This window comes from Cryptomeria japonica, chromosome 1 (genome assembly GCF_030272615.1).
Source record: "Cryptomeria japonica chromosome 1, Sugi_1.0, whole genome shotgun sequence".
NCBI lineage: Eukaryota > Viridiplantae > Streptophyta > Pinopsida > Cupressales > Cupressaceae > Cryptomeria > Cryptomeria japonica.
The window spans coordinates 16,218,338-16,244,609 of record NC_081405.1 but is presented as its reverse complement, the minus strand read 5'-3'; the positions used below and the strand labels follow the sequence as shown (position 1 = coordinate 16,244,609).

At 33.8% G+C, this 26,272-nt stretch overlaps 1 protein-coding gene across 1 annotated transcript in view; it reads left to right on the top strand.

The window, feature by feature from the left end:
- The window catches only part of LOC131028202 (serine/threonine-protein phosphatase 2A 65 kDa regulatory subunit A beta isoform), an 81,985-nt gene extending 66,211 nt beyond the window's left edge, over positions 1 to 15,774 (top strand). The window contains exons 5-13 of the mRNA XM_057958450.1: positions 468 to 547; positions 1,044 to 1,185; positions 1,394 to 1,474; positions 4,425 to 4,529; positions 7,326 to 7,508; positions 7,998 to 8,090; positions 14,971 to 15,110; positions 15,214 to 15,280; positions 15,439 to 15,774. Coding sequence (XP_057814433.1) covers positions 468 to 547; positions 1,044 to 1,185; positions 1,394 to 1,474; positions 4,425 to 4,529; positions 7,326 to 7,508; positions 7,998 to 8,090; positions 14,971 to 15,110; positions 15,214 to 15,280; positions 15,439 to 15,558 — 1,011 coding nt within the window. The 3' untranslated portion in view covers positions 15,559 to 15,774. The remainder of the gene's footprint in view (positions 1 to 467; positions 548 to 1,043; positions 1,186 to 1,393; positions 1,475 to 4,424; positions 4,530 to 7,325; positions 7,509 to 7,997; positions 8,091 to 14,970; positions 15,111 to 15,213; positions 15,281 to 15,438) is intronic.
- Positions 15,775 to 26,272: the final 10,498 nt, after the last annotated feature.

Below are 26,272 nucleotides of genomic sequence, written 5' to 3'. Positions count from 1 at the left end.
TGAAGTATTTTGTGTATTTTATGTTCATGATAGTGGTCACCAACAATGGAAAAATATAGGGCTGGGAAAGATTGTGCATGTTTTCCCTACTCATTATAAGGGATTCTTGTCAAATACATGAAATGGAAAACAGTGAGACAACTCAGATTTGAGTTGTCAAAATCCAGTGCAAAATAATTGTGGGCAATTCACTGCATTTATGACAAATTGCTATTTTTTGCTTATCACTGTGTTGTTTACAAATTGATGAGTGAGTTACCTCACTCATTGTTAGGGGAACTCCTTTAGTTTTATATCCAATTCAAGTGCTGACAAACTGTTGTGTATTGACTGAAAATTGTCTTTTTTTATTTGTGTTTTTTTGAATTTATTTGATTTTACAGTGCTGTTTATTTCTAAATATTCCTAGTGCCTCTCGCACAGGTAATGCTATCCGACTATGACTAATAAAGTTATGCTGCAAACAGGATAAGTCCTGGCGAGTTCGTTACATGGTTGCAAATCAATTATATGAGCTTTGTGAGGCAATTGGTTCTGAGAGTACCAGGTGCTTCTCTTTTCTATGCTGAGATAGGCTTTTTTTGTACACATAATTGTGCCACAATCTATCAAGATAGTTCTTAAAAGGTATTTCCAGTTAAAGATTTACTGGGAAATCATTGGCATGGGTTGTGCATGATTTGCTCTGGATCATAAGTTTCTGTTTTGATTTAATTGGCAAGAAGGATTTACTTACCACAAATTAGTACACAAACTTTTACTAGCATAGTCATAAGTTAAATAGCTCAAGGGGATTTACCAATAAGATTCACTCAAAAATTATGGGCATGGTTTCGACATGATTTGCTTCAAGTGATGGTGTTTTCTATTATGAATTAATTTGCAAGGATTTATTTACTACAAACAAGTCCACTAGTGTTTATTAGCATAATCTTAATCATTAGCACTACCTCAATTTTGATAAGAGAATTTGTTCAAATATGATTAGGTAATTAAAATTTTAATCCAAAAAATAATATAATAATGCTGAAAATTGTGTTAAGGATGGATCTTGTGCCTGCATATGTACGATTGTTGCGTGACAACGAAGCAGAAGTGCGTATTGCGGCTGCAGGAAAGGTGACAAAGTTTTGTAGAATTTTGGATCCTCAGCATGCTATTCAGCACATCCTTCCTTGTGTGAAGGTATTTTTAAACCATTTAATATTAAAAATAACTTTTGGCTTAGGCAAGAGGTATTCTGGAACTAGCATGCTCTATAACTTTTACCTTTGAACCTGTATATTCTATTACTGTGAATGAAGAGTTTGCTTAACATGTAAAACTATAGCTTATAGCAATTATTTTTATTTCATATTTTAATGACCATCAAATTCTCCTCTTTATGCTGCAGGACCTGGCAGCAGATTCTTCTCAGCATGTGCGCTCTGCGCTGGCTTCTGTTATCATGGGAATGGCACCTGTCTTGGGAAAGGTAGTCTTGATCATTGTAGCATTAGATTCTAAAATCTCATGATTAATCCTGAGCACAGTTTTGAAACTTGCCTGGGACACATTCTGACTCGGGAGATTGAGTTTATGGAGCCCTTGGAGAGTCTGGATTAGGTTCACAGGCTCATGAGTCCAGGATTGGGACTTGTGAGTCCTGTCTCAGGACTCAGCAAGTCTGCAGGGTCGGCAATCAGTTTAAAGAGAACTTAAAAATCAAATTGTAAAAAATCACATTAGTTGTGCAGACTCGTGAGTTCTGAGCCTGGAATTAACAATCTGCGGTCTTGGCAGTCAGTTAAAATAACATCTGAAAAAACACACTTCAAAGAAGTGCATTATCCCCAACCTTAAAAAACATCAACACTTTTAAACACGCACCCATTTTGATCTTATTTCACTTGCCCATTTGCGTTCAGATTGTTTCCATCAGACTTGCATGGAAATGGATATGCTACCCAGTGAATTTTAAAGATCTCCTGATACGGCTATTGGGTAATTATGGTAATTCTAAAATTGTACATATATTTATGCATGTGTACTTGTAAGCCTTGCGACTTTTTAACCTAATAATTATCTATGTGATTCTCCAACCCAGGACATAATTTTAATTTTTTTTTATTAATATGTATTTTTTGATATTTAATTTTTAAGTTAAGGTCCCTGTGTCCTAATCCTTTAAATTGGGCTTGGGGGTGGGGCCTCCACTCCTCAACTCTGCTCAGTATTGCAACAGGGGATCCTGGTGGGGGCTGTCACCACCAAATCCCCATCTAGTTTTAAGAAAGAAAATAAAAAATTGTTATGTTTTGTTTTTTTTAAATAGAAGGCAATAGCCTGAACTATATTAATATAATAAGTAGTTTACAGAGATCTACGAGATTATTACATTAGAAAAATGGCAATAAACGTACTTGCTACAACCCTTTATCAAGACTGATACCATACAGTATTATCAACCTACCAATAACCTTCTATTTTCCCACAATACCATATACATTATCCAACCAAAAGATCAAGTCCACGAGGGGAAACCCCTACAGAAATCTGAGAATTACTGTATACCCAGGTCATCAATTTCAAAAGAAAACTACCTATAGCATCAAAAGAAACTTCTTACCATCAAACTTACAGTATAAGACAAAATCTGGGTACCTTTTAAAACAGACTAATTGCATTCGAACCAAAACAGAGAAAAATTTCATAAGATCCGATCAATTAAGCTGAAGAGAAGCCTTCATTTGGTGCGAGGGAAGTGCGACAGCCTTTGCGGGTATGCTCCACCAAGTGATGCTTCAGGAAAACTACTGCTCTAATTACTTCCACAATTTTATCACAGAGCAAAACCCCAAGTTCTTCCTTGTGGGTTTTGATGGCAGAGGTCACCATTTTTTCATTATCTTCAAAGATAGCCAATTTTAAAGCAACACAAACACTAATACCCAGATTTATTGTTCAAATCAGAATGAGTAAAAATTGTTTTGTTGCTGCACTGGATGGAAAGTGGCATTTTTTCTTCTGAGTAATTGAATTCTATATATACTTTTGGTTTGTGCAGTCAATCTCGATTTTGAGTAATGCTAGTAGGTATAAACTTTTTACAGTCCATGAAGATGATTACCAGTGCTTTTGGATTCTGAGTTATTAATTCTACTATGATAATTGATGTAATTTTGATAAGCAATATGATAGGTTTATCCTTAAAATTCACAACTTTCAGCGATTCTTTTAATTCCCTGAGATTTTCCAACTAAGTATTTGCAAAGTTTTGGCACCAAGTCCGAGTCTGACTCAAAAATCAGCTTGCCAAGTCTGAATCTGAACGCTATGAATTTTAGTAATTGTGACATGCCATATATGCCATGCCATTTCATGAGTTTTAAAATAAGTGGTTTTGAAATGCTTTTATGTATACTTATCATGTTTTTGGGTTCATTTCTCTACTTAAGTGGAGAAAAATTAGACTATGGGAAACTGCAAATTTTAGTTTATGGTTAATGCTAGGGCATATAAAATTTTCTTTAAGTCTTACTTTGAATATATTTCTTTAGAGTTAAAAATATCAATGCTGATGGTGTATTTTATTTTAAGGTGTAGCCTAATGAGTGTTTAGGTGAGAACAAGGGGCCGCCCCTACATAATCGTTTGCCCTTTGATTGTAGCACTTACTATTTAGGACCAAAGTTTTTCTTTTTATATGAAGTCTCTTAGGTGAAAGTAAAACAGCTTTTTAAAAAGCCAAACTTATTATAATAAATGGCCTTTTTTAATGTATCATGTTTATTTATTATCTTTATGTACTGTATGTGACATGAAATAACAGAATCAAAATTTGTTCTATTTTATGAATAGTATATTGTTTTTTAGTTTCTCAAGATTTTGATGAGTTTATCCCATTTTAAACCTGGATAAATTGAATTCCTTTTACACTTATCCCACACCATGTCAATGGACTTGATAATACAAATGATTATCTTTTATTGTTGGTTATGTGAAAGGGCATTAAATTATTTTATTATTTTTAATCATTTGTTTGCATTTTTCTTATCCATCGTGGCATCTCTACTGTATAGTTGTTCACTAGTGCTCTGTCTAGCATTTGCATTTGAATGTTTCAAATTAATTTATTGCTAGATGCCTCCGGATTCTGTATATTCCTTTTAATGACATCCTACTTTAGTGAAAATAATGCTCGTAAATTAATATATCTGTATCACAAAACAGAATTCAGAAAAGCTAAAACATTTCTCTGTTGTCAAAATTGCCTTGATGATATATTTTTGATTAAGAGAGTAATACGGTTGGTCCTGTTACTTTTGGCCTTGTTAATATTATAGTTTCTATGAGTTATAGAGGCAGAATGAAAGTGTACTTATATAACACCGGTTTAATGGTAAATAATTCATTTTGCAATTTTTCCTGTGGTTTTGATGCAGGAAGCAACACTTGAACAACTTCTTCCAATTTTTCTTGCTCTTTTGAAGGATGAATTCCCTGATGTCCGACTTAACATAATAAGCAAGCTCGATCAAGTGAATCAGGTCCTTAAAGTTGTTCTTTTCTTATGTGTTTAGAATTCTATAACACTTTTCTTATTTGCAAAGTGTAGCAGGCAGTGATTACATAGGTTCGGAATTTTCTTGAGGATTTGTTGTATTCCAGGCCATTGTGTAATAGGTCCTGAACAGGTGGAAGGAACATGATCCAAATAGATGGGAAAGTCGTACATTACATTTCTTGAATGCAGTGCCTTGTATGCATAGAAAAGCTAACATTAGGATTTCAAAACAAGAAAGATGTTCGCCATGAGCACATGACTTACATTCTTATGCATGCAAGCAAGCTTGATAATTTTGGTTCTAGAGTGGGTTTGCCCCATATCTATATATCCCTCGTAAAAATTTACTTAATTGCTACCAGAAATCTTTTCTAGAGGCATAATTTATGTTGGATTAGCAGTGAAGTGTGTACTCTGGTTTTGGTAAATTGTCAATGTCAATATAAATGGTCATTGAATACATATCATTAAGATGCAGACTGCATCGTCATAAACTTATGTAGACAAAAGCTTGTCACCAGTAACAACTGTCATCATTATTTATTTGGCTACTTTGTACCTCATATGCCTGCTCTACCTAAAATTTGCTAATGGCTACTTTGATGTATGTGAAGAATTGGCTGTTCACTATTGTGCTTTTTTTGGCTCAGGGTAACAGTGTTTAAGGGACCCCAGACCATGGCTTCCATCCTCACTCCTGTTTGCACTAAAAAAAATAAAAATCTGCAAGCAAATGCAACTCAACCTAAATAGTATTCATTTGGTTAAAGACTAGGATGCTTCCATAGAAAAACTTGAAAAATCAAATGACTAAATAATTATTTTGGTGTATATACTGATTTCATGCAGAGGTGTCTTTGAACACATCCAGCATCATTCACAAACAGTGCTGAATTAAATTAAAAAAAAATCATAAAACCTCCATTTCTTGCTCAATTTTATTTCTTTCCAAGTTAATAAAAGAGAGGACATAATAGAAAGAGTGAAGCTATAGGATGGAGTTTTGCTGCAGATACAATTCATATATTCACTGCCAAACAGGGGGGATCTAATGACAAGAAGGCAAGATTCAAATAACAAATTTTCCTTTATTTTGAACCAGTGCATTTGCATACCTTTTGTTTGTACTGTAAGCATATAAAAGAATGTGTTCTAGCGAGAGCTTCATATGCTCTGAGCAGCTCAGTGCCACATGTTGACATCAACAAGCAAAGCATACATTGCCTACACATCATTACTCAAGCAACCAAATTTACATAACTATTTCTCTAGTCATTCCAGGTCCGTGAGGCCCCTCCGGGGCCTTTTACTGCAGTGGTCTTCCTCTCCTACTCAGAATCTTCAGAAGCAGTCTGGGGCCTGTGCTCTTCCTATGGCTTCCATTTTGGGCTTCTTCTTGGCTTTTCCGGATGTTTAGTGGGGGTTTTGGGGTTCCCTTGTTGGGTCCTCCACTCTTTTTTGTGTTGCTGTTATTTCTGCTGTTTTTGGTTTATTTCTTTGGGCACCATTTTTTGATGTTCCCGCTGTGGGCTGGCCCCTTTTTCTGTGTTCTGCAATTCCTTTGCCTTCTTTGCGGTCACTTGTTGGAAATTTATAAATTTATCTTATCTTATTTATCTTTGAACTGAGGACATAAAAGAAAAAGTAAAGCTATAGGGCTGAGTTTTGCTTTGATACCATGCATCAAATTGCCACCAAACAGGAGTTCCAATGACAAGAATACAAATTTTTGACACATCTCATCTCTATCTGGAGCTCCTTACTTTTGATTTTGAAACACATCTTTTGTTCATTCTGTGTTAAAAGTTGAAAACCTAAAAGATTGTGTGTCACTGAAAGCTTCAGGTGATGTGAGCATCTCAGTATCATATGTTGACTTCAATAAGCAAAACACTGGCATTATCTATGTGCTTCCTTAAAGAACTCATTGAACTTTTAATCAATCTCTTTTTCACAGGAAAAAAAACTGAAAGCATCATATGATAAAATAAAACTCATGCCAAAGTCCGTAGTCTCAAATGTAAATTTTATATTTTTATAATTATCCTGAAGGTTGTACAAGACAAAACTAAACTTTAGTCAGTGTCTGCTATGCTTCAATTTGGATCATCTTTTTCATCATTTCTCTTTTTTCCTTTCATAGGCTGTTCTTCATGATCATCCAAATTAATTGGATTATTAGCGTTATTCTTGCTGGAATATGGTTGTTCAACCTCATCAGGCATGCTGTAACCTATTCTGCTAGCAATATTTTCTGCACAACTGTAACTGGTACAGTCATGATCCTGGCTTTGAATCAGTGAAGTGAATTGTATAGTTCCATCATCCCCCATCTTGTCCAGTTTTCTTCCATCTTTTATACAACTCTATGCCATGCTTGGACAATAAACTCTTTAATTTATCTTGTATTTAACTCACTAAGAATCTGCTCCTATCTTTCTGCTGTTCACTTTTAGTAAGTCTACTGGATCACTTTTGTGGCCTTGTGACAATCATTTGTTGAGATCTGCATCTGGTTTCTTGTCATAAAATAGTGTCAACTTTTTCTCTTACTGATTTCTGCTTGGAGATATTTTCTTCTGATCCTTTTTAAGTTAATATACAATTGCTAGAAGTTAGATGCCTCAAACCCTCAAAATGTGTTTCTAATGAATTTTATTCATTTTGCCTATGAAATAAATAATTTCCTGTTTGTTTTAGAATCAGAAATATACATTATTGGTTTTAAAAAATTTAGCACAGAGAGGTGATTTTCAGTTGTGTCTCTTGAGCATTGCAGGTGATTGGAATCGATCTTTTATCTCAGTCCCTTTTGCCAGCCATTGTTGAGCTTGCGGAAGACAGGCACTGGAGAGTTCGACTTGCAATAATTGAATATATTCCTTTGCTGGCTAGTCAGCTGGGAATTGGCTTCTTTAATGATAAATTGGGTTCACTCTGCATGAAGTGGCTTGAAGACCAGGTTTCTACTGAAGCTCTTAGGTTTTAGAGAACTAAGCTTAACTTATATTAATTTTCACAAAATAAAGTTAAGGGAATAACCGAAGACTCATTTACGAAGATTAGAAAGAATTGAAAGATATAACTAACTAAAAACAGGTGTAAATGGCATTACTTTATAACATGCCCACTATAGTTCTGTGACATCAGCTTAACTTAAGATCTTTTATTGGCTTTGATTTCATAGCATCAAATTTTCATCTCTATGTACAAGCAAAAATGAACTTAAAGTCGCCAATATTCAAGAAACAGAATATGTATGCTACTAAACTTGCTATATTTAATGTGTTCTATGTCTACATATGGAACTTAATACAAATTTGTCGACATATGGAAATTATTACAAACATTTAATTAGTCTGAAATATTTTTGAATATTTGTTATAATGCCATTTAGTTCCCAGTGTGCTTGCATGATAATCGATTTCCTTACATTAAAACCTTCTTTCAGGTCTTCTCAATTCGTGATGCAGCTGCCAACAATTTGAAACGACTTACTGAAGAATTTGGCCATGAATGGGCTATGCAACATATTGTTCCACAGGTATTATTGCATATACAGGATTTTAAAAATATATTTTAGACTAATCTGCTGGTATTTTGTGCAGTCAATATTTGTGAAATGTAACAGAACTAGATTTCCATGTGAATTACTTATCTAGATCAAATTACGAATTGTCTAAACAGGCTCTATTGGTCGAAAGAGCCATGGCTAATTATAGTCTGATTTATCAAAAGGGAGCTTTCATTATTATAGGTCATATGTATTATGTTGGCTTGTTCCAACTATTTTTGCTGAAAGGTGCAAGTCAGACCCTATGAATTTTTGTTTCCACATATGATCTATTGATCTGAATGTACTACAACTATGGTGATTCAAGGTATAAACTTTTAAGGAGAAGAATGGCTTGTTGAGTTTGAAGTTTGAATGTATAAGCATAGTTCCAATTGACTGCAGCATGTTCCTCCATTTAAATACCTATGGTGAGCAGGACAAGATACTTCAGATAGGAGTCTTACCAAGAAGAGTCTCAAAGTTCTAAATTATAGTCAGGGGAATAATGAAGTTTTGAAGAGATAGATTAAAGAGACCCCTGAAGAAACAGTTTAGGGATGCATACCATGCAATTTAGAGATTTGGTATTGATAGCAGCTAGTGATAGCTAATGGTATAGTTACATTCAGCTATTCTCCGCAATGGATTTTGTTGTATCTACACTTTTTTTTTTTTGTATATAGTCATATTTTATGTTAAACACCTGCGATTTCTTGTGCAGTTAGTCATTAAGGAATCCTTGTCTCCAATGTTCATTGATGTTGTCTTTTTGAGTTGTAGTCAGTTCCATTTTATAGCCAGTGATGGATTCTTTCCAAGGCATCAAATGAAACAGAAATTTGAGCTTGGATGCAAAAGTGGCACCTTAGTGGTGAGGCATGTGTTCTCTTGCTAGAATGCCAAAAAATGCATTTTGTGTGAAAAAGTGGAACTTTAGTGGTGAGGTATGTGCTCTCCCATAAAAAGGCTAAAAATGTGCTTTAATTGAAAAAATGCCACTATAGTGGAATGAACCTTTTCCACTAGACCACCAAAACTGTCTTATAAGTATAAAACTCGAAACAAGACCATGAGCATGCGCCCTCTCATTGTCATGCCAAAATTTCTCAAACATGAAAACATGGCGTCTCCTTCACGAAGTGTGGACATGTCCATAGTGGAGCCAAAGTTGTTTTAAAACCAAAAAATGGTATCGAAGTTCATGATCATGCGACTCTCTAGTGTGAGAAAAAGTGAACAAAGATACAAAAGTCAGTCAAGTCTTATGAATTGTGTGACATGAGATTACTAAGTCTTGGTCTGAGGACAAAAGTGTTAGGTTGGTCTTTTGGGCATGGTTTGTGTTTGCTGAGGCATGAGCAAGAGAAAAAAAACCGCTAAAGAAAAATGAGGCATTTCATTCTTCATAATGGGTTTAATGGGTTTTTAGCAAGATCATTATTGTTCATTGAATCACCATTGCTTAAGATTTCACAGGTCAAAGGTTTGATTGCCAAGTGTCAGACTATTAAGAGGGCCTAGATGATATTGCTGCACTAGGATTGCTAGTTGATGTCTTGGAGTAGCATATTTTACCCGTTACTATATTTGGATGATGTTATCTATTCATAGATAATGTTCTCGAAGGTTTATTTTCAGATTTTATATATTTAGTTGAAATCTATTTGAAGATTTCCTTTATTAGATGTTCTACGCTAGACAATTTTGTATCTAGAGCTTGCTTGTTTTGCAAACGATCTATTTTCAGCATAGAACTTTAGTAGTTTGCTTTTGTATTTATCTTGAATAAATTGCATTGAGTGTGCAAAACATTGTATATCTAGAAGAAAGGAGGGTGTATATTGTAGAAAAAAGGACCATGCAACACTTTGCCTATCTCCAAATATGCTGCAGTAATTGATCTTTGAAGATGTTTAATTTGGGCTATCAGTTGATATTGGAATTCAAACTGGTTAGCTAATAGGGCAAATTCTCGGTGTTCAATTGAAAGTAGTAGAGTAGGTAATATGGAGTTCGCTGAAAATAAAATTCCAGTTGCAAGATTAATTGAGGGTGTTGAATTTAAGTGACTTGAATGAAGTAAGGCTATCTAAAATTGGACCAATTTAAAAACCATGCTATGATGTCTATTCAAACTATTAAAGTAATATTGTAATTTTGATATAATGGTCATCTTAGTCATTTAGTTAGTATTTAGAAACTTCTGTTTATGTCTTTCGTCTTTGGTTAGTTTTAGAAAGTTTCCTTTTTATCTTTTGTGTTTCTATTCTCAATCGTTTCCATTATGGAAATATCATCTTGTAATTTTCCTTAATTAATATATAATGAATTATCATTTCATGGTATCAGGGCAGGTTAAGTCTTTTTGATGGATTTTAAAAAAAAAATCGTGGGCATTTATTTGGAATTTATTTTCAGAAGTTTTTTATGTTTTTTTATGAGAAGTCAAAGTGGTGTTGTTACCTGAAAGTTTTTTCAGAAGTTTTGATGATTTTTTAAATAAAATTGTGGTTTCTTTTTGAATTTTTTGTGAGAAATTTTTAGAAGGGTTTTATTGAATATTTTCAAAGGCGTTTCATGGAAGGGTTTTGCATGATTTTTTCCATAAAAATCAGGGAGGGTTTTTGCATGATTTTTACCAAAAAATCTTGGTCGTGGGTTTTTCACACAAATAGTGGGTTCTTCTGCTGGAGGGTTTTCTGAATTTTTTCCAAAAAAATCATGGTGGATTTTTCCGCAGCTAGGGTTTCAACACGTGAAGATTTTTCATTTTTTTGCGATCTTTTTGAATAAAATCATGTAGGGTGTTGCTGTTTTGGGGGTTTTCACCGTTTTCCAAAAAAATGGTTTGTGATTTCAGTATCGCATCAAGGGTTTGATGATTTTTTCCACAAAATTGTGTTTACTTGCAACTTTTTTTTGGGTCACACCTAGGGCTTCTTGGGCGAACGTTGTTTTTTTGCAAAAGTTTTTGATGGTTTTTTTACAATATCATGTGTTGCTTCTTTTGACAATTTTTGGCAAAATCATGTTCTTTCTAACTTGTGAAGTTTTTGAGCAGATGATCTTTGTTTCCATATCTTTGAATAGTAGGAGGGATAGATTTGCTACCCAACATTATGTTGGAAGGATTGTGGTAAACTTGGTCATATTCGGAAGTTCTACAAAACTAGGGAGGGTCTCAGTAGCAGACTCATGTCATAGAGCGTACTAAGGAGAAGGGGCCAGCCTTCTATGCATTCAGGGCCAAATGACTTGCAGATTATGTCGCATATTCTATAGGGTAGTTAGTAGGATGACCATTAAGGGAGGGTATTAAAGTAATATTGAAATATTGATATAATGGTCATCTTAGTCATTTAGTTATTATTTAGAAACTTTTGTTTGTCTGTTGTCTTTAGTTAGTTTTAGGAAGTTTCCTTTCTGTCTTTTGTGTTTCTATTCTCGATTGTTTCTATTATGGAAAGATAGTCTTGTAATTTTCTATATAAGGAATATTCCGCTCCTTAATTAATGTCTTCTAGAATTTTAGGGTACAATTTGTCTCACAAATAATTTGACCTAGCTGTGAACAAGACCAAAAAACAAAACAAAACAAAAAAAACAAAAAAAAACACAAAAGCAAAATGAGATGTTTCATTCTTCGTAAGTTTTTTAGTATTATTCATCATTGCTCAAGGTTTCTTAGGTCACGGGTCTTATTTTTCTAGTTTTCAGACTGTTTGGAGGGCCTAGATATTGTTGCTGCACTAGGATCACTAGTTGATGTCTCAGTGTAACTAGTGTTTTTGAATGATGTAATAGATAACCTTCTATGCAAGTGATCTATTTTTAGCATAGAACTTCAGTTGTTTGCATTTGTATGTATTTTGAATAAATTGCTTGCATGAGCATACAAAAGTTGAAGCCTTGTAAACTCTTATAAATAAGTGCTTTATGGCATTATGCATTTAGATTCTAGCCAATGGCATTTTATGCCTGCTTGTTGAATTTATTGCTTTGTGTTATCTTGAGGGTGTTTTGAAAAATTGAATTTAATTTGGTGATTATTGCAGGCTTTATTTTGCATTTTTCATTGAATTCATTATTGTAGTGTTGTACCAATTTCATTTATTAGATATATCCTTCTATGTTACTGGTTAGGCCCCTGAAAAGCTTGGGTCCCAGTTTGGTCTGGCTTGGGTTTGGGGTCCAAATGTGGTCCTCTATGGTTTTGGGTCGGGTCCCATTCAAACCCTGCGGATCTGTTTTGGGTGAATTTGAGGTGAATTTGGCAGTTACCTATGTGAATTTGCCAAATTTGTCCATTTAATTTTTGTTTTATTTTTTACTTCTTTTGAACTTTCCCCAAAAAAAAATGCAATTTACACCCTAAAATGTGGGATTCCAATACATTTTAAAGACAAACAAATTCATTTCTCTTATTGTGATTGAATGTAAAATGTTGTGCACCACCATAAGGGTTATTTCTCCTCAATTCCCGCTAGGGGCGCTACCCCCAAACCCTCACAGGGGAGTTGCCCCTTGACCTCATTGGAGGTACTACCCCTAGACTCTTGCAAGGGGCATTGCCCCTCAACTTTGCTGGGGGAATTACCTCCAGACCCCCACCAAACTTATTTGATTTGTCAAGTACTCTCCAAGTCTGATTTTGTGAACTTTGCTTCCAAGTTTGTGTATAGTTTGTTGTCTACAATATCATCATCAAACTGAACAATCTTCCCTAATTTTAATGCTTACTTGTTTTCTTTGTTGTCTAGAAGATGACTTTTTTATTCGGGGCGGGGGGATGATGTTGTTATTATACACTGTTTATTATTATGTTATAATATGGTTTATCCGATTATGTATTTGCTATAGGCAGTGTCAATGGTACCGTGGTTCTTCTAATTTACTAATACCTACATCATCTAAAGACTAATAAGGATGGTGATGATATTTTTGAGGACCCATATGATGATGCTTGATCAATGATGGCTGATTGTTGATGCTTCACATTGTTATTTTTTAATTAAATATATATCATGGCATTCGAGTTTGACTAATTTACATTGTAATATTTTTTTGTTTTTATATAGTGGTGTTGTGGTATTTTGAACTTAATTACTGCTGCAAATATGTAGATATTTCTGATTTTTTATATATTTTTGTATGGACAAACCTAAAGCAAACCCAACCCCAAAATATTTTTGCTTGAACCCTCGAATCCAAAACCAAACAAATACCAAGATCGGTAACTTGGTGTAGGATCTTGTGTTTTCTTACAATTTCAATTCTTCTGTGCACACCCTTTTCGGTATTTTCGTTTTAGAAGAAAAGGTGTGTTTAGTTATCATAAATTAGGTCATATATGTCGGTAAAAAGATCATAAAAGCTCCCATGTATGTGTAGAAGAGATTTTGTAGCTTTCTGCACACACCCGATGATTAAACACACGTATTTTCTTTCGTTTGTATGATACAAAAACCTCAAAGATACTTTGTGCATACCAGAGATGAGTTTAGTTTTTAGTTACATGAGAGTTTTCCCTTTCAATTTGAAGGAAGGTTTATCCTTGCACATGTTCTGTTTTGCATTGTCTTAAAAGGGACAAAATAAAATGCTTATAGAGAGCTAATTCATGTTTAAAAATCAAGGATTATGGAATTGAATGGCAGTTTACACTGAAATATGGATGAAATTTCTCTCATTTTAAATGTCTACATTGTTAAACATTTCAAAAGTTACAGTGTAACAGAAAACAATTGATTATATAACCATTGACGAATCGCCTATATTACCTGGATTCCAAAACTAAAAAATATAAATGTCTATTAATTTATATAGACCACTTTTAAATTTTTTTTGAGTCTTTATTACATTCTAATATTTCCAAGACCCAAGAAGTTTGTCCTCAGTCAAGCTTCTCAGTTTTGAGCCAAACAATATTGGAGTACAATCAAATTGTTTTGCATGAACTCCTTGGATGAAATGGTGGAGTTAAATATGCTTGGCTGGGCATGAAATATGTATTTTTGGTAATTTAAATACACTCTGGTTGTAATGATATGGAGATGATGTTGTCCACTGCTGCTGATGACTTATTCCCATCCACTGCAGCCAAAGTGCTTCACAAGTTGCCGTAAGTGTTACATTGTATGCAGGTTTTGTAAATTATGAAACAATTCAGTTGTTTGTTATTGGACTATGAAACTAAACTTGAATCAAAGTGAAAAGACATATTTTAGAGGTAGTGTTCATTGTCAGGTGAATTTACAACCAATAGAAGGATATATTATTTTTGACGTCCAGCGATTGCTAGATTGTTATAAACTAGGCCTGGTAATGTATTTGTTTTACCTAGAAAACAAGTCTGTACAGTTTGTCTTTTTACAATTTAACGAAAATAAACATTTTCTGCAAGCTTGGATAAAGGTTGATATGACAACATTAATATCTAGAGATAAAAAGGTAGAATGCATGGGAATAACATGGTGCAATTTGTTGAGTTCGTTAGAGATCTGATTAGGTTTGTTGATTATGATTGGGATGCTAGTTTAAGGAAAAGTCTCAAGGGCAAAATATGATCTGGGATTAAGATTGGTCAGACTCTTTAAGTTTAGATTATATGATGTCCTGTGATGTAGTCTTGTTTTTTTTTTCTCTGAGTTTGATAGTGTCCCTGATGTAGTCTTGTTTGAGTTCGTTAGAGATCTGATTAGGTTTGTTGATTATGATTGGGATGCTAGTTAAGGAAAAGTCTCAAGGGAAAAATATGATCTGGGATTAAGATTGGTCAGACTCTTAAGTTTAGATTATATGATGTCTTGTGATGTAGTCTTGTTTTTTTTTTCTGAGTTTGATAGTGTCCCTGTTGTTTGGAAAATAGGTCCTGCAGATGATCAATAACCCACATTACTTGTATCGCATGACAATTTTGCATACTATTTCACTTCTAGCCCCTGTCATGGGTCCAGAAATTACAAGCCAAAGAATGTTACCTGTTATCATCAATGTAGCCAAGGATAGGTAAATTTTCTTGTGGATGTGTGACTTCAAAAGATTTATTTTGTGCACTTGGAGCTTCTATATGAAACGATGGATTCTTAGATTCTGAGAGTCGTTTTCACAGGGTTCCAAATATGAAATTTAATGCAGCAAAGGTCTTGCAGGCCATCATTCCAATTCTTGATCAGTCTGTAAGTATAAAGTTTATTTGTTTTCACATGGTTACTTTTGGAATTGGAACTTTATTTTTCTTAAAGTTGTAAGTACTGTAATAGTATTGGAATTGCAACTGCGATCTTGCTTAAAGTTGTAAGAATTGAAAGAATTTTGATGAAATTTTCTTTTACAGGTCATAGAGCAGACTGTTCGTCCTTGCTTAATTGAGCTAACTGAAGATCCCGATGTTGATGTAAGATACTTTGCCGGCCAAGCACTACAGGCCTGTAATGATGTCACGATGTCATCTTGATGGATGCTTTCTGAAATTAATTTCAATTTTGACTGTTCACTAGAATTTGTTGATATTGATCTATGATGTTATTCTATGCAAAGTAGCAAGCTTTAATCCTCTATTCAACAGAGAGCAAACAGCCTTGATATTTTTGCAAATTGGTATTTCATGTTTTCCATCTAATGTTTGATAAAACAATTCAAAGCAAAAACGTTGTGCCCAGTTTCTGGTTGATATATGTGCAATTTGATCTTTAGCCGTTGTTGGATTCATTGTACTGGTTATTTAAATTTAGAGGCATTTCTTATGGGTATCAAGTCGAGTTGAAACCTGTGGGGCCATTCTCTACAGAATGCAAAGATTAATCCTCTGCTTGAGAGGCAATGATAAATAAATAAAATTAAAATCGGCCTCATCCAACATCCCAGTTTAGTGTCTTGGCATGGATTTAAATTTACAAGTAAATTGATTAGAGTAATGTAATGCAATTATAATGCTTGTTGAAATTAAACTCATGACTGGAAATGGGAAAGTTTATTGTCATGCTTTAAAATTGAAGGTGATATATTTTATTAAGGTCAGTATGTTAATCTGTTTTAGTCGTAAATTTCAAATATCTACATTTTGAGAGCATTAATAGCTAGTGATGTTCAGATGGTGCTGGTGCTGACTTGAGTAGAATGGAGATTACATATATTAGATAGTTCATCAACAACAGATCCCAATGAAGAACATGAAAGATTGGGATTCCCTAAGCAGTCACTCATAAATTGCAAGGAAATGAAAGTATCTAGTCGATAATTGAAGACAACAGAAGATTTACCCAAGAGAAAACTTTGGCAAATTGTGAGTCAAAGTTTCCTGATCACTATCGCAATGGCAATATGAATCTTAATCTTCTTTACTACACAACTTGTTTAATCTAACTTATTTAGTCCCTCAGATCAGGTGCAAGCTTCTAAAGCACCTCATTGCTCTAGAATTTGTCTAAACGCAATCTAATGGAAGCATGCACTTCGTTGAATCCACTTCTAATTCATATTACATGCTTTCTCATTACTAAATTCGGGTTCACAATAGTTTATTTATGCTTAACAATCAACAATAAAAGTTAACAAGTGGAAGGAAGTTAAACATTTGAAGAAATTGGAGTGCCACAAGCCATTTTCTATCATGTTAAAATCATCGGTTGTCAAGGTGATTTAGAAACAGCTGCTTTTCTAAAACCCACAATTTTTTCTAGAAGCTAAAAACATTATTTTATCTTTGTTTTTCTCATTTGCAAAAGCTTGCTCTGAGATGTCCCATGCCATCTTGAATATTCTCCAGCATCTAAGTATGCCCTTGTCTTGAAATCTCGTTTTCCTTCATTGAAAGTACTATATTGAGTTGCAAAACTTATAGGCATGGAGTCTATCCGATCCTTTATGGATCACATGGAGATGATGTAATGCCCTAAGCTATACGATGGACAAAATGGGAGAATACATGGCTAATATCTGTTGTTTAACAATCACAACATGATAGTGTACAATACATGCTAGTATTTAATTGTCTTTTTCAATTACTATCAATAGACGGATAATCATCGTAATCTGTTCCATAGGCTATACTTAGCCTCGTGGATGTTAAAATAATTTCTTCTTCTTCTTCACTTAAATCCACCTGAAGGTAGCACACATTCCAATGCAACCCATTTGAATTTACAAGTCCTCACGAGGGTCAAGGAACAATGACATGCCAATTCAAACCAACAACAAATAGGAAAGAGGATTTCACTTGATACTAGTGACTAGGTACTTGTATTCATAATAGTTCATTTCATATTCCTAACTTCAAACATAGAAGGCGAAGCAAGATGAATAAGCTACATTGATTTATCCATTTTAAGTCCATGAGCATAAACAAAACAAAAGGTAGCAATTCAATCTTTGTGTTCAATTGCACTTGCACAACCATAGAGACATTAGGGAACTTTTTTGGTCCACCGAGTTCACACGAGAATGTTCTTTCATATGAAAAATGCAAATGAGTTAAACATATATTGAGAACACTTAAACAAATTATAATTGGACATTTCAAGGTGAAACGAATCATAATTGGACATTTCAAGGTGAAGGTGGGGCAAAAGTAGGTGAAAGAGGCAATTTTCCCTTTTTGAAGATTCCTAGAAGTCAAGTTTCCATTTCCTATTTGTGTTTGACCTATTAGCAATCTTGTTTGCCCCTATTAAGAGGGGTGAACATCTTAGAGAGGTGAAGAACCTTTGGTAAATAAGTGAATGAACTTGTTGTAAAGCAAGCTTGCAAAATTACTTTGTATAAAATTTTCACACCAAAAGAAAAATGGTCACCAAGCTCCATTAAGAAACATACAAGGAAATAATTTCTATGATCTCAAATGCATTAGTATAACAAGCATTCTAATTCCAACTAGGAAATAGGACACTATGACTTTAAGATGATACCAATTTGAAATAAATTGCATTGTGTCTTTGAATTCTAAATGTCCCACCTGCACATTCAAGACAAAAACATTGAGGACCAACACTTAACATTTTGCATGTAAATTCATCTTTTTTCCATTAAAAAAGAATAAACCTATTCCAAAGTTGGTTTCATCTAAAACACATAAGACAAATAATTTATAAATTAGTATTTAGATCCATAAAATGTATCAAAAATATTATTATCTCAACTAGCGCAAAACAAGAGACATTGAACTTGTGAGCTTTACAATCAGTTCAAGGCTTTAATGCTTTTTGTTTTGAAAAAGAATGTTTTTTTTAAGGTCTAGAATTGTGAGTACGGTAGCCTAGCAAGGGCATGAAGCTTGTGAGCCACTAGCCCAGCGAGGGACTTCATGGAGTAGTTTTTGCACCCGATACGACGACACGGGCCTATAGGTTGAAACCTATTCAACTAAGAGTCAATGACTAAGGATTATCCATTCCACCAAATTCGTCCGATGCACGATCTCGGCCTCATCGCTTATGATATCAGAGCCTTTGCACTTAGCAAGACTTGATCCTTGGTGGGCTCATTTGGAGCCATCCAACTTCACCTTTAGTAAAAGAGGTGACAATCTTTAAATAAATGGATACTTTTTGATAAAAATGTCATTGGCCTTTAAATATATAAAGCGTGGGGAAGGATGCACATCTATAAGTGGTATCACCCCCTGTTTGTGATTTCATGTGTTCGTTTGAGCTATGATTATGTTTGTTCTCCTTGAAGATAGGTCGCTCAATCTTCCATTAGATTTCCTTGAAGTTGATGGCTATAGAATAGAACACACAGGTTGTGGCATGAGCATGTGTGGAGCTCTATATTAGTATGTAACTAGAAACTTTAGATAACGTATTTGTTTGAGTTTTCTTAATAATAGGCAACTTGTTATGCATGAATCATAAAGCTTGTTAGTATTTTGTTTCATGATTTTTGTTTATGTTTTTAGGCTACCAACTTATATGTCAATTTATCTTCCAATATAATTGTACCACTCGTGCTCTAATTTCTTAAATATTATTTTAGTTTCTTGAAATAGTCATGTTGGTTTGAAACAAATAAGGTTGAAGTCATATGCCAATTCATCGAGCCTTGGTAACTTTTAGTTTTTGTAAATTATAATCTCTACCATTGAAACAACCTTAAAATGTCTACTTGTATTTTGTAGATATCATTTGATTGAGAACTACTTTTATAGTGTTTTTTCTTTGCTAGAAAGATGAAAAGAATAACATCAAAATGATATGCTATAACTTGAAATAAGGGGGATGTGAATGGAAGTGTTTTATTTTTGTTAGTTGACATGGGGTTTAAGAATATGTTAGTAATGTTGGTTGACACATTGTGAGGTTGAGCTTGCATAAATTAGTGAGGTGCAATATGTGGAGCTAACATGGTAGTATGATGAAATATACAAGAATATTTATTCACATGCAAAGATTATATATTAGGTAGGTCATTTATCAATATACAATATTAACAAGAAAATAACATTATAGGGAGGAATAATGACATACTTCCCATTTTAGTGTTATACTATGGAATATTAAATAGAATAATGTAGAGAATCAAATGGAGGTAGACCCAATTCATTAACCAAGTTGTGATGTAACCTTATATGAATAAACCAAAGAATCTTCAAAATTAGCTTTCAAAAATTCATACCCTTCTCACAACATTAAAACCTTGTAAGATGCCTTTAATTTATTGCAAAAAATATTTATTCATTTACAAGCTTGAAAGCTCTCATCTTTGTTGATTATAGAAAAACCTTTTGTAATGATAAGGCTCTCCTATTTATAACACAAAATTAGTTATAAATAACTACCTATATAACTAACTTTCACAACCTCCTAAGAAACCTAAAGTAATCTATCATTTAAGTCTTAAAAAGTATGAAGTGGGACCAAGCGATTTAAGTGGTGAATTAAGGTCATTTTGAAAATATAAGTTTCCTGAGGACTATGACCTCAATGTGACTTTAGGGGTCATCTTATGGATCCCAAACTTGGAACATAAATTTTTTGAAAAAGGGTGAAATATTTTTACAAGGACCTTCGGACTAAGGTAAGTTTTTGCTTGGAGGTACCTTAATTCGAAGAAGCCTCTCCACCCTCCCCCTCTTCAATTTTCCTTAGAAATTTCACTTTCAAAGCTCGAGTTGGACCTCCAAATAAAACGATCTTGACAAACTATTTTTTTAAGGATTACAACCCCCAATACGAGCTTTCCAACAAGTATTAATTTAAATATATTTTGTTTTATTACATAATTTTTTTTGTTTTTATTGCAGATAGATTTTTCATCGAACATCAAGTTCTCTATTCTATATGTGGGAAAATAGTAAATTAGTGCTTTTAAAAATATATATATATATATATATATATATATATATATATATATATATATATATATATATATATATATATATATATATATATATATATATATATATATATATATATATATATATATATATATATATATATATATATATATATATATTAGGTATTGATGTCCTTGTTCCAACAAAACAAAATTGAATTTTGATACATACAAAACAAGTTATGCGTTTCAACATACACCTGTGTCTAAGTTATAATTACTTTGACTTCAAAACTTAATTAAAACATTATGCAACAAAACATTATGAAACAAAATAGAAATGTTAGATATTGGTATTACAAATCTATATTTAAAAAATATAATTTATCCTTCGTATGAAAAAATGTATTACGACATATGCGCCACTTTTGAAAAATGATGTTTACTATAAAAAACTAGTAAAAGTTATGTAAAAAAATTCACAACTTTTTTCCAATTTAAATATATATATATATATTAAAAGCTATTGATAAAATTCAAAATTCAATAGTTTTCTTCTTCTTCAAATTCTTAACAGTTTAGTTACTATAGGTGTTAGAAAGTGAAGATTTAGTTGAGAATGTTGATTTCAATGTCTCACTTTGGCCAAAAAGTGAGAGTCATCATTGTAGGATTACCCATAGAACAATCAACATTTGATTCCTTATTAAGTTCAATGATAGTTTTAATATACAAAGACTTTCCACTTGATGATTTCACCCATGGAGGGGGAGATCAAATGGCTCAAACTCTTCAATATAGAGCCCTTGACGAAGATGAGAAGATCAATTTGTGCCCTTTTCATTTCAAATTCTTTCATTCGAGTTAGCAACTTCATGTTATTTGATGAGTGATTTGAAGCCTCCTTAATAAATATTATGTTGATATCATATTCCATCTAGTAGAGGAGATGCAAATCTTTTTGTATTATTGTAGAGAAAAAAATAGAATCTCTATCGTTCTAATGGAAAGTTTCCTTGAACCATCTTTTAAAAAGGGTGCACCATGAAAATGGAATATTGAGACATGACACATGGCTTCATGAATCTCCCCTATGAGAGTGTGCAATGTCTCCATTTTCAAGTTCTCTAGTAGTGCAGTTGTTGCTGACTTTTTGGGTTTGTCTCATCTTGTTTAGAGGATGCAATGCTAGAACCCTTTGGAGGTGAGGGAAAGGTGATTGCAAATGTTTTGCAGAGACATATGTTGGCATTACAGTAAGAAAGATTGTTGATATTCAATAAGGATATTGAGAAGGTTGTTGGAGATTATTGATATAACTGAAGAAGGATGATAACTATCTTTATAACATTATTTTGTCATTGATGTCAAGAAATTGATTATCTGATTCAGTATGATGTTGCCATATCTTGAGAAGATTGATTTGAAGAGAATTAAGATGTCGATAAAAGACACAGAAAGAATGTGATGAATAAGAGGAGGAATGAGTTATTCAATGGGCAACTATTACCGAGTTAGACAATGATGAATCATGATGTTTAGATTGTTTTGATATCCTACATATGTTGTTGATTGTAAGGTTAATACTATACTATGTCACCAAGCAAAGAACCTAGTCGGTAAACCCTAAGGTTATCGATATCGGTTAATGAAGGCAAAATGTCTACCGAGTAAAGTTTAGTATGTACCGAGTTGCGACAGAGTTATGACAGTGCGCATTGGATGGATAAAAGCATTATTTAATGAAGGACAATGATTAGCTGGAGATGTATAAATGATTGGTATGTCGTGCATGAAGTTTGTTAAGGATCTATGGCAAAGGAAAATCGACAGGAAGACCTACAACGCAGATTGAACCGCAATAACCTTGTGCAAGTTCCAAGAAAGGAATGCAAGTCCCTAGGCAAGGTAAAACGTTTTCAAATCAAAAGGATACATTGAACCTGGTCAAGTTTGAAGATCTGACGGCTAAGATTGATCATGGGAAATGTGATCAAGGAGATTTAGCGGTTAGCAATTGTTTATAAATAAGGAATTGTTAATAAACAATGTATGCGGGCAAATGTAAGCACAAGGATGCTACATAGTGATTACCGAGCACAAAAGCTTGAAAACCTATTTGAATAACAGAGTAGGGAGCCCAGCAGAGGGACAAGATAAGTCCTATGACTAGATTGTTTTGAGCAAATAAGAATCTGCTTTAGCATTTTAGATGTGAAGTTGCAGATATATTTTATTACTGTTATTTTGTAAGTGACATGAAATCTCTTAACCGAGTGGACTTAACAGTCTTATTTGTAAACCCTCTAGCAAGGTAACATTCTAAATGAGTGTTTGAAATCCTTTAACAAGGTCACTTCTAACAAAGTGAAGATCCTAACAGATCTGAGGGAAATCCCTTAACCGGGTCACATCTAGCAATGTGTTTGTAATCTTTAACAAGATTTGCTTTTAACTGAGCATACTCTAGAAGAGTATATTTCTTAGTGGGTCCGAAATCCCACAGTGGTTTTTCCCTATTTGGGTTTCCACATTAAATCTGGTGTTATGAGTGTTGTGATGATTATGTGTTCATGAGTTTGCATGTTTAATAGTTTTTTGGTTATATTGCTGAAGTATAAGTTACCGAGGTTGAATCTGTTGATTTTATGGAAGATTAAGTTTGTATGATTCACCCCCCCCTTTCTCATCTTGTTAGCTATTAGCATCTGTACTTTACTTTTAGTATCAGAACTTACAACATCTCCTATAACCAAAATTCTTGTTGTGTTGAGGATCCTGTCATGTTGGGGAAGGCATTTCAAGCAGAAACTCTTTAAGGTAGGCTATACAAAGATTATTCTCTATATACATGTTTATTTAGTGTGAAGGGTTTTGTGTGGACGATAGTTATATTTCTTTAAAAATTTCATTCTCATGTAGAAAATTGGAATTCATTGTTATTCCTTGCAAGTAAGAAACACATACACTTGGACTCAAAAAAAGCTCACATTTTTAATAAGTAGCAATGATTAGATATGTAGGAAAATGAGAGGGATAAAGTGAGGCTTACCTAACTTATTAATTAGATTCACGTTTTACTATAAGAACCATACACTCGTTTGTATATCATTAATAATGTAATAAACAAATTCCCTTTCCATGATTCTTATGGTTTGGACCACTTAAAAAGATTGGCAAGTAAGCATACAATGTGTACATAAGACTCCTGGTAATTAAACCCAAGAACCTAGTAATGGACTCATTTTGAGAGCACAACACCTTGATTGCATTTTAGTTCCATTAGTGATTGAGACTAAAATACCTATATATATAATATAAAAATGGTTTAATTAGAACATCATGGTTATTAATTTTGTTGCAATGTTCATATCGGCAAATGTCCTTCGAATTCTATTTGACGTTAATGTCAAGACTAAATGAATAATTGAGTTGTGTACTTCTACCTTAGTGTATAAATGTAGAAGTGATATAATATCATGCCTAAGAGGTGTTTATTCTTGTATGATATCCAAATAAAACCTTACATGGCTTTGCATTACAATAATGCTAAACTCATCTTTAATGCTAGAATTTAGTACTTGGTAATACATTGATTCCATGGTAAAGGATTTATGTGACTATAAAATGCTTGTTAGCTTCCTAAAGACGAGAACCTAGTTATAGGAATTATCACTTGAACTAAAAGAAGGGCACTATAGTTAAATTAGATTTATTTTATATTAACTCTTATATTATAACTAATTTATGTGCAGGGATTTGATTTGGACAAGTTGTCCCTATAAGTGCCCATTATTGCCCAATATCTAAGGTGTTTCCTTAAAGATGGGTGATGTTTTAATACTTAGCTAATTATAAGATGTTTGGTAATAGTGACCATAGAATATCAAGTAGTTATGAGATCTTGATCCTAGTAATGCCCATTCTAGGACATTGAACTAATTCATTATGGTAACATTATATATATTCTTATTATTATCTTTACATGGTTGTCATTCATTAAAGACCATGCTTAGTTTTCTCAAGGGTAACAATCAGCTAAGGGTTGGAAAGCTCAAGACACATATCGCACTCATGTACATAGATTACATTAACTTGGGAATGAGGTTGAATTTCCTTGCATATAGTTAAGCACTATTGATGGTGAGAATCAGTAATTTAGGATTTCTATTGGGTAACAATGACACTTGACTTTATTTGTTAAGATTAGATATAAAGTGGTATCCATCCTCTAACTAGGTGGTACAACTGACAGTCTATTGACATAATATGCTCCTTGACTACTATCAATCTCGAGCAGATAAGCTTATCTTATGCGGGCCATAGGATTTACGATTCGGTGATCACCTCAAATAGAGAGAACTAGTCTACATGCTAGAGGAATACAATCCTTTACCTATGCCCTCGTAGGATCTTAACTCCATTCGTTGTAAAAGTTAGCACTTGTACTTAGCACTATAACTAGAAGAGAGGTTCCTAATTCAAAATAAGTAGATCACAATTGATCGATCTAGGAGTATATACAAAGTGTCTTAAACACCTGGGATTTATTTCACAAGCATGTAAGATCACTTGGTTCCAACATAAGATGCCCTCTACTCACCAGATAAACAAATTGACTATAAGGTAGACGACCACTTCACTTCATTCAACTCGCTAATTAAAACACATTATGTAATAAATATTAATGATCAATTTTTCATATCCCTTTCATAACCATGTAATACCCTCTTCAACCTCTTTTGAAGCCTAGTAAAGAGAGAAGGCCAAATCAATTAGGAACAACCCCATAACTTAGGAGTTATCCTCCCTAGATCGTCCCCCTATTGACTTGAGGTCACAGGGGCATCCTTCACCCAAGGACCGCCTATGTTCCCGCTTCCAAACGGGTCAAAGTTACATGTAGTTCTCCTTACCAAGTCTCTCAAAGGACAGCTACACACGGGTTCTTGTAACCTAAGGTTTTTTGAGTATTCCCTTCAATTAATAACACTACCCTTTAAGGATATCAATATCTCAATTAAACTCCTATTGATATTCATGATTCAACATAAATATACTAGAACCCTTTTAGGTTCACCTTATTAACAAAGAGACCATGTTATCCACAATAAATTCCCCTTGTTTGCACACACATTGTAACCATTATCATATGACCCATGATGTACAAATTTGAATATCCACATCATGTGACTTGCAAGTAACCAACAAAACAACTTTCAATTTGTTTCTCAAAGAAAGATCTAAAAAATGAGGTCCCTCGATGAGTTTTGAGATTTCGATGGTACATTTGCATGATCAATGTAATAAGGGGGGGGAATGCTAACATATATTAGTTATTACATTGTTATTGTTACATGACGTTATACTTAGGCAATATGTTTTGCAATTATTTTGGCTTTATAATTATGTCAGGTCTTTAATAATGAATCAATAAAGATTTCACTTCATAAATTACAAATGTTTTATACCCTAATGATTAACACATTAGCATCCCCCAATTTAAACGGGTTATCATGAAATCAAATAGATTGCTTTGCTGAGAATATTTGCTTGTTGATTTGAAGCTTCTTTAAAAAGCCTATTATTATGACAAGTATTAAGTTTGTTTCTATTGAGACATGGACCAGCTAGGATCCAAACCTAGGACCTTCCATACGCTGTTGGAGTGCTCTACCACTGAACTACTGGCCCCTCTTGGACCACTCCATCGTCGGTCCGGGTGTGGCTTATTTCCAACACCAACACCCCACCTTAAGCCACACCTCTCGTGTGCTTGGGGCTCCTAGCCTGGACCTGGCTCTAATACCATGTTGAGGCATGGACCAGCTAGGATCTGAACCTAGGACCTTCCATACGCTGCTGGAGTGCTCTACCACTAAGCTACTGGCCCCTCTTGG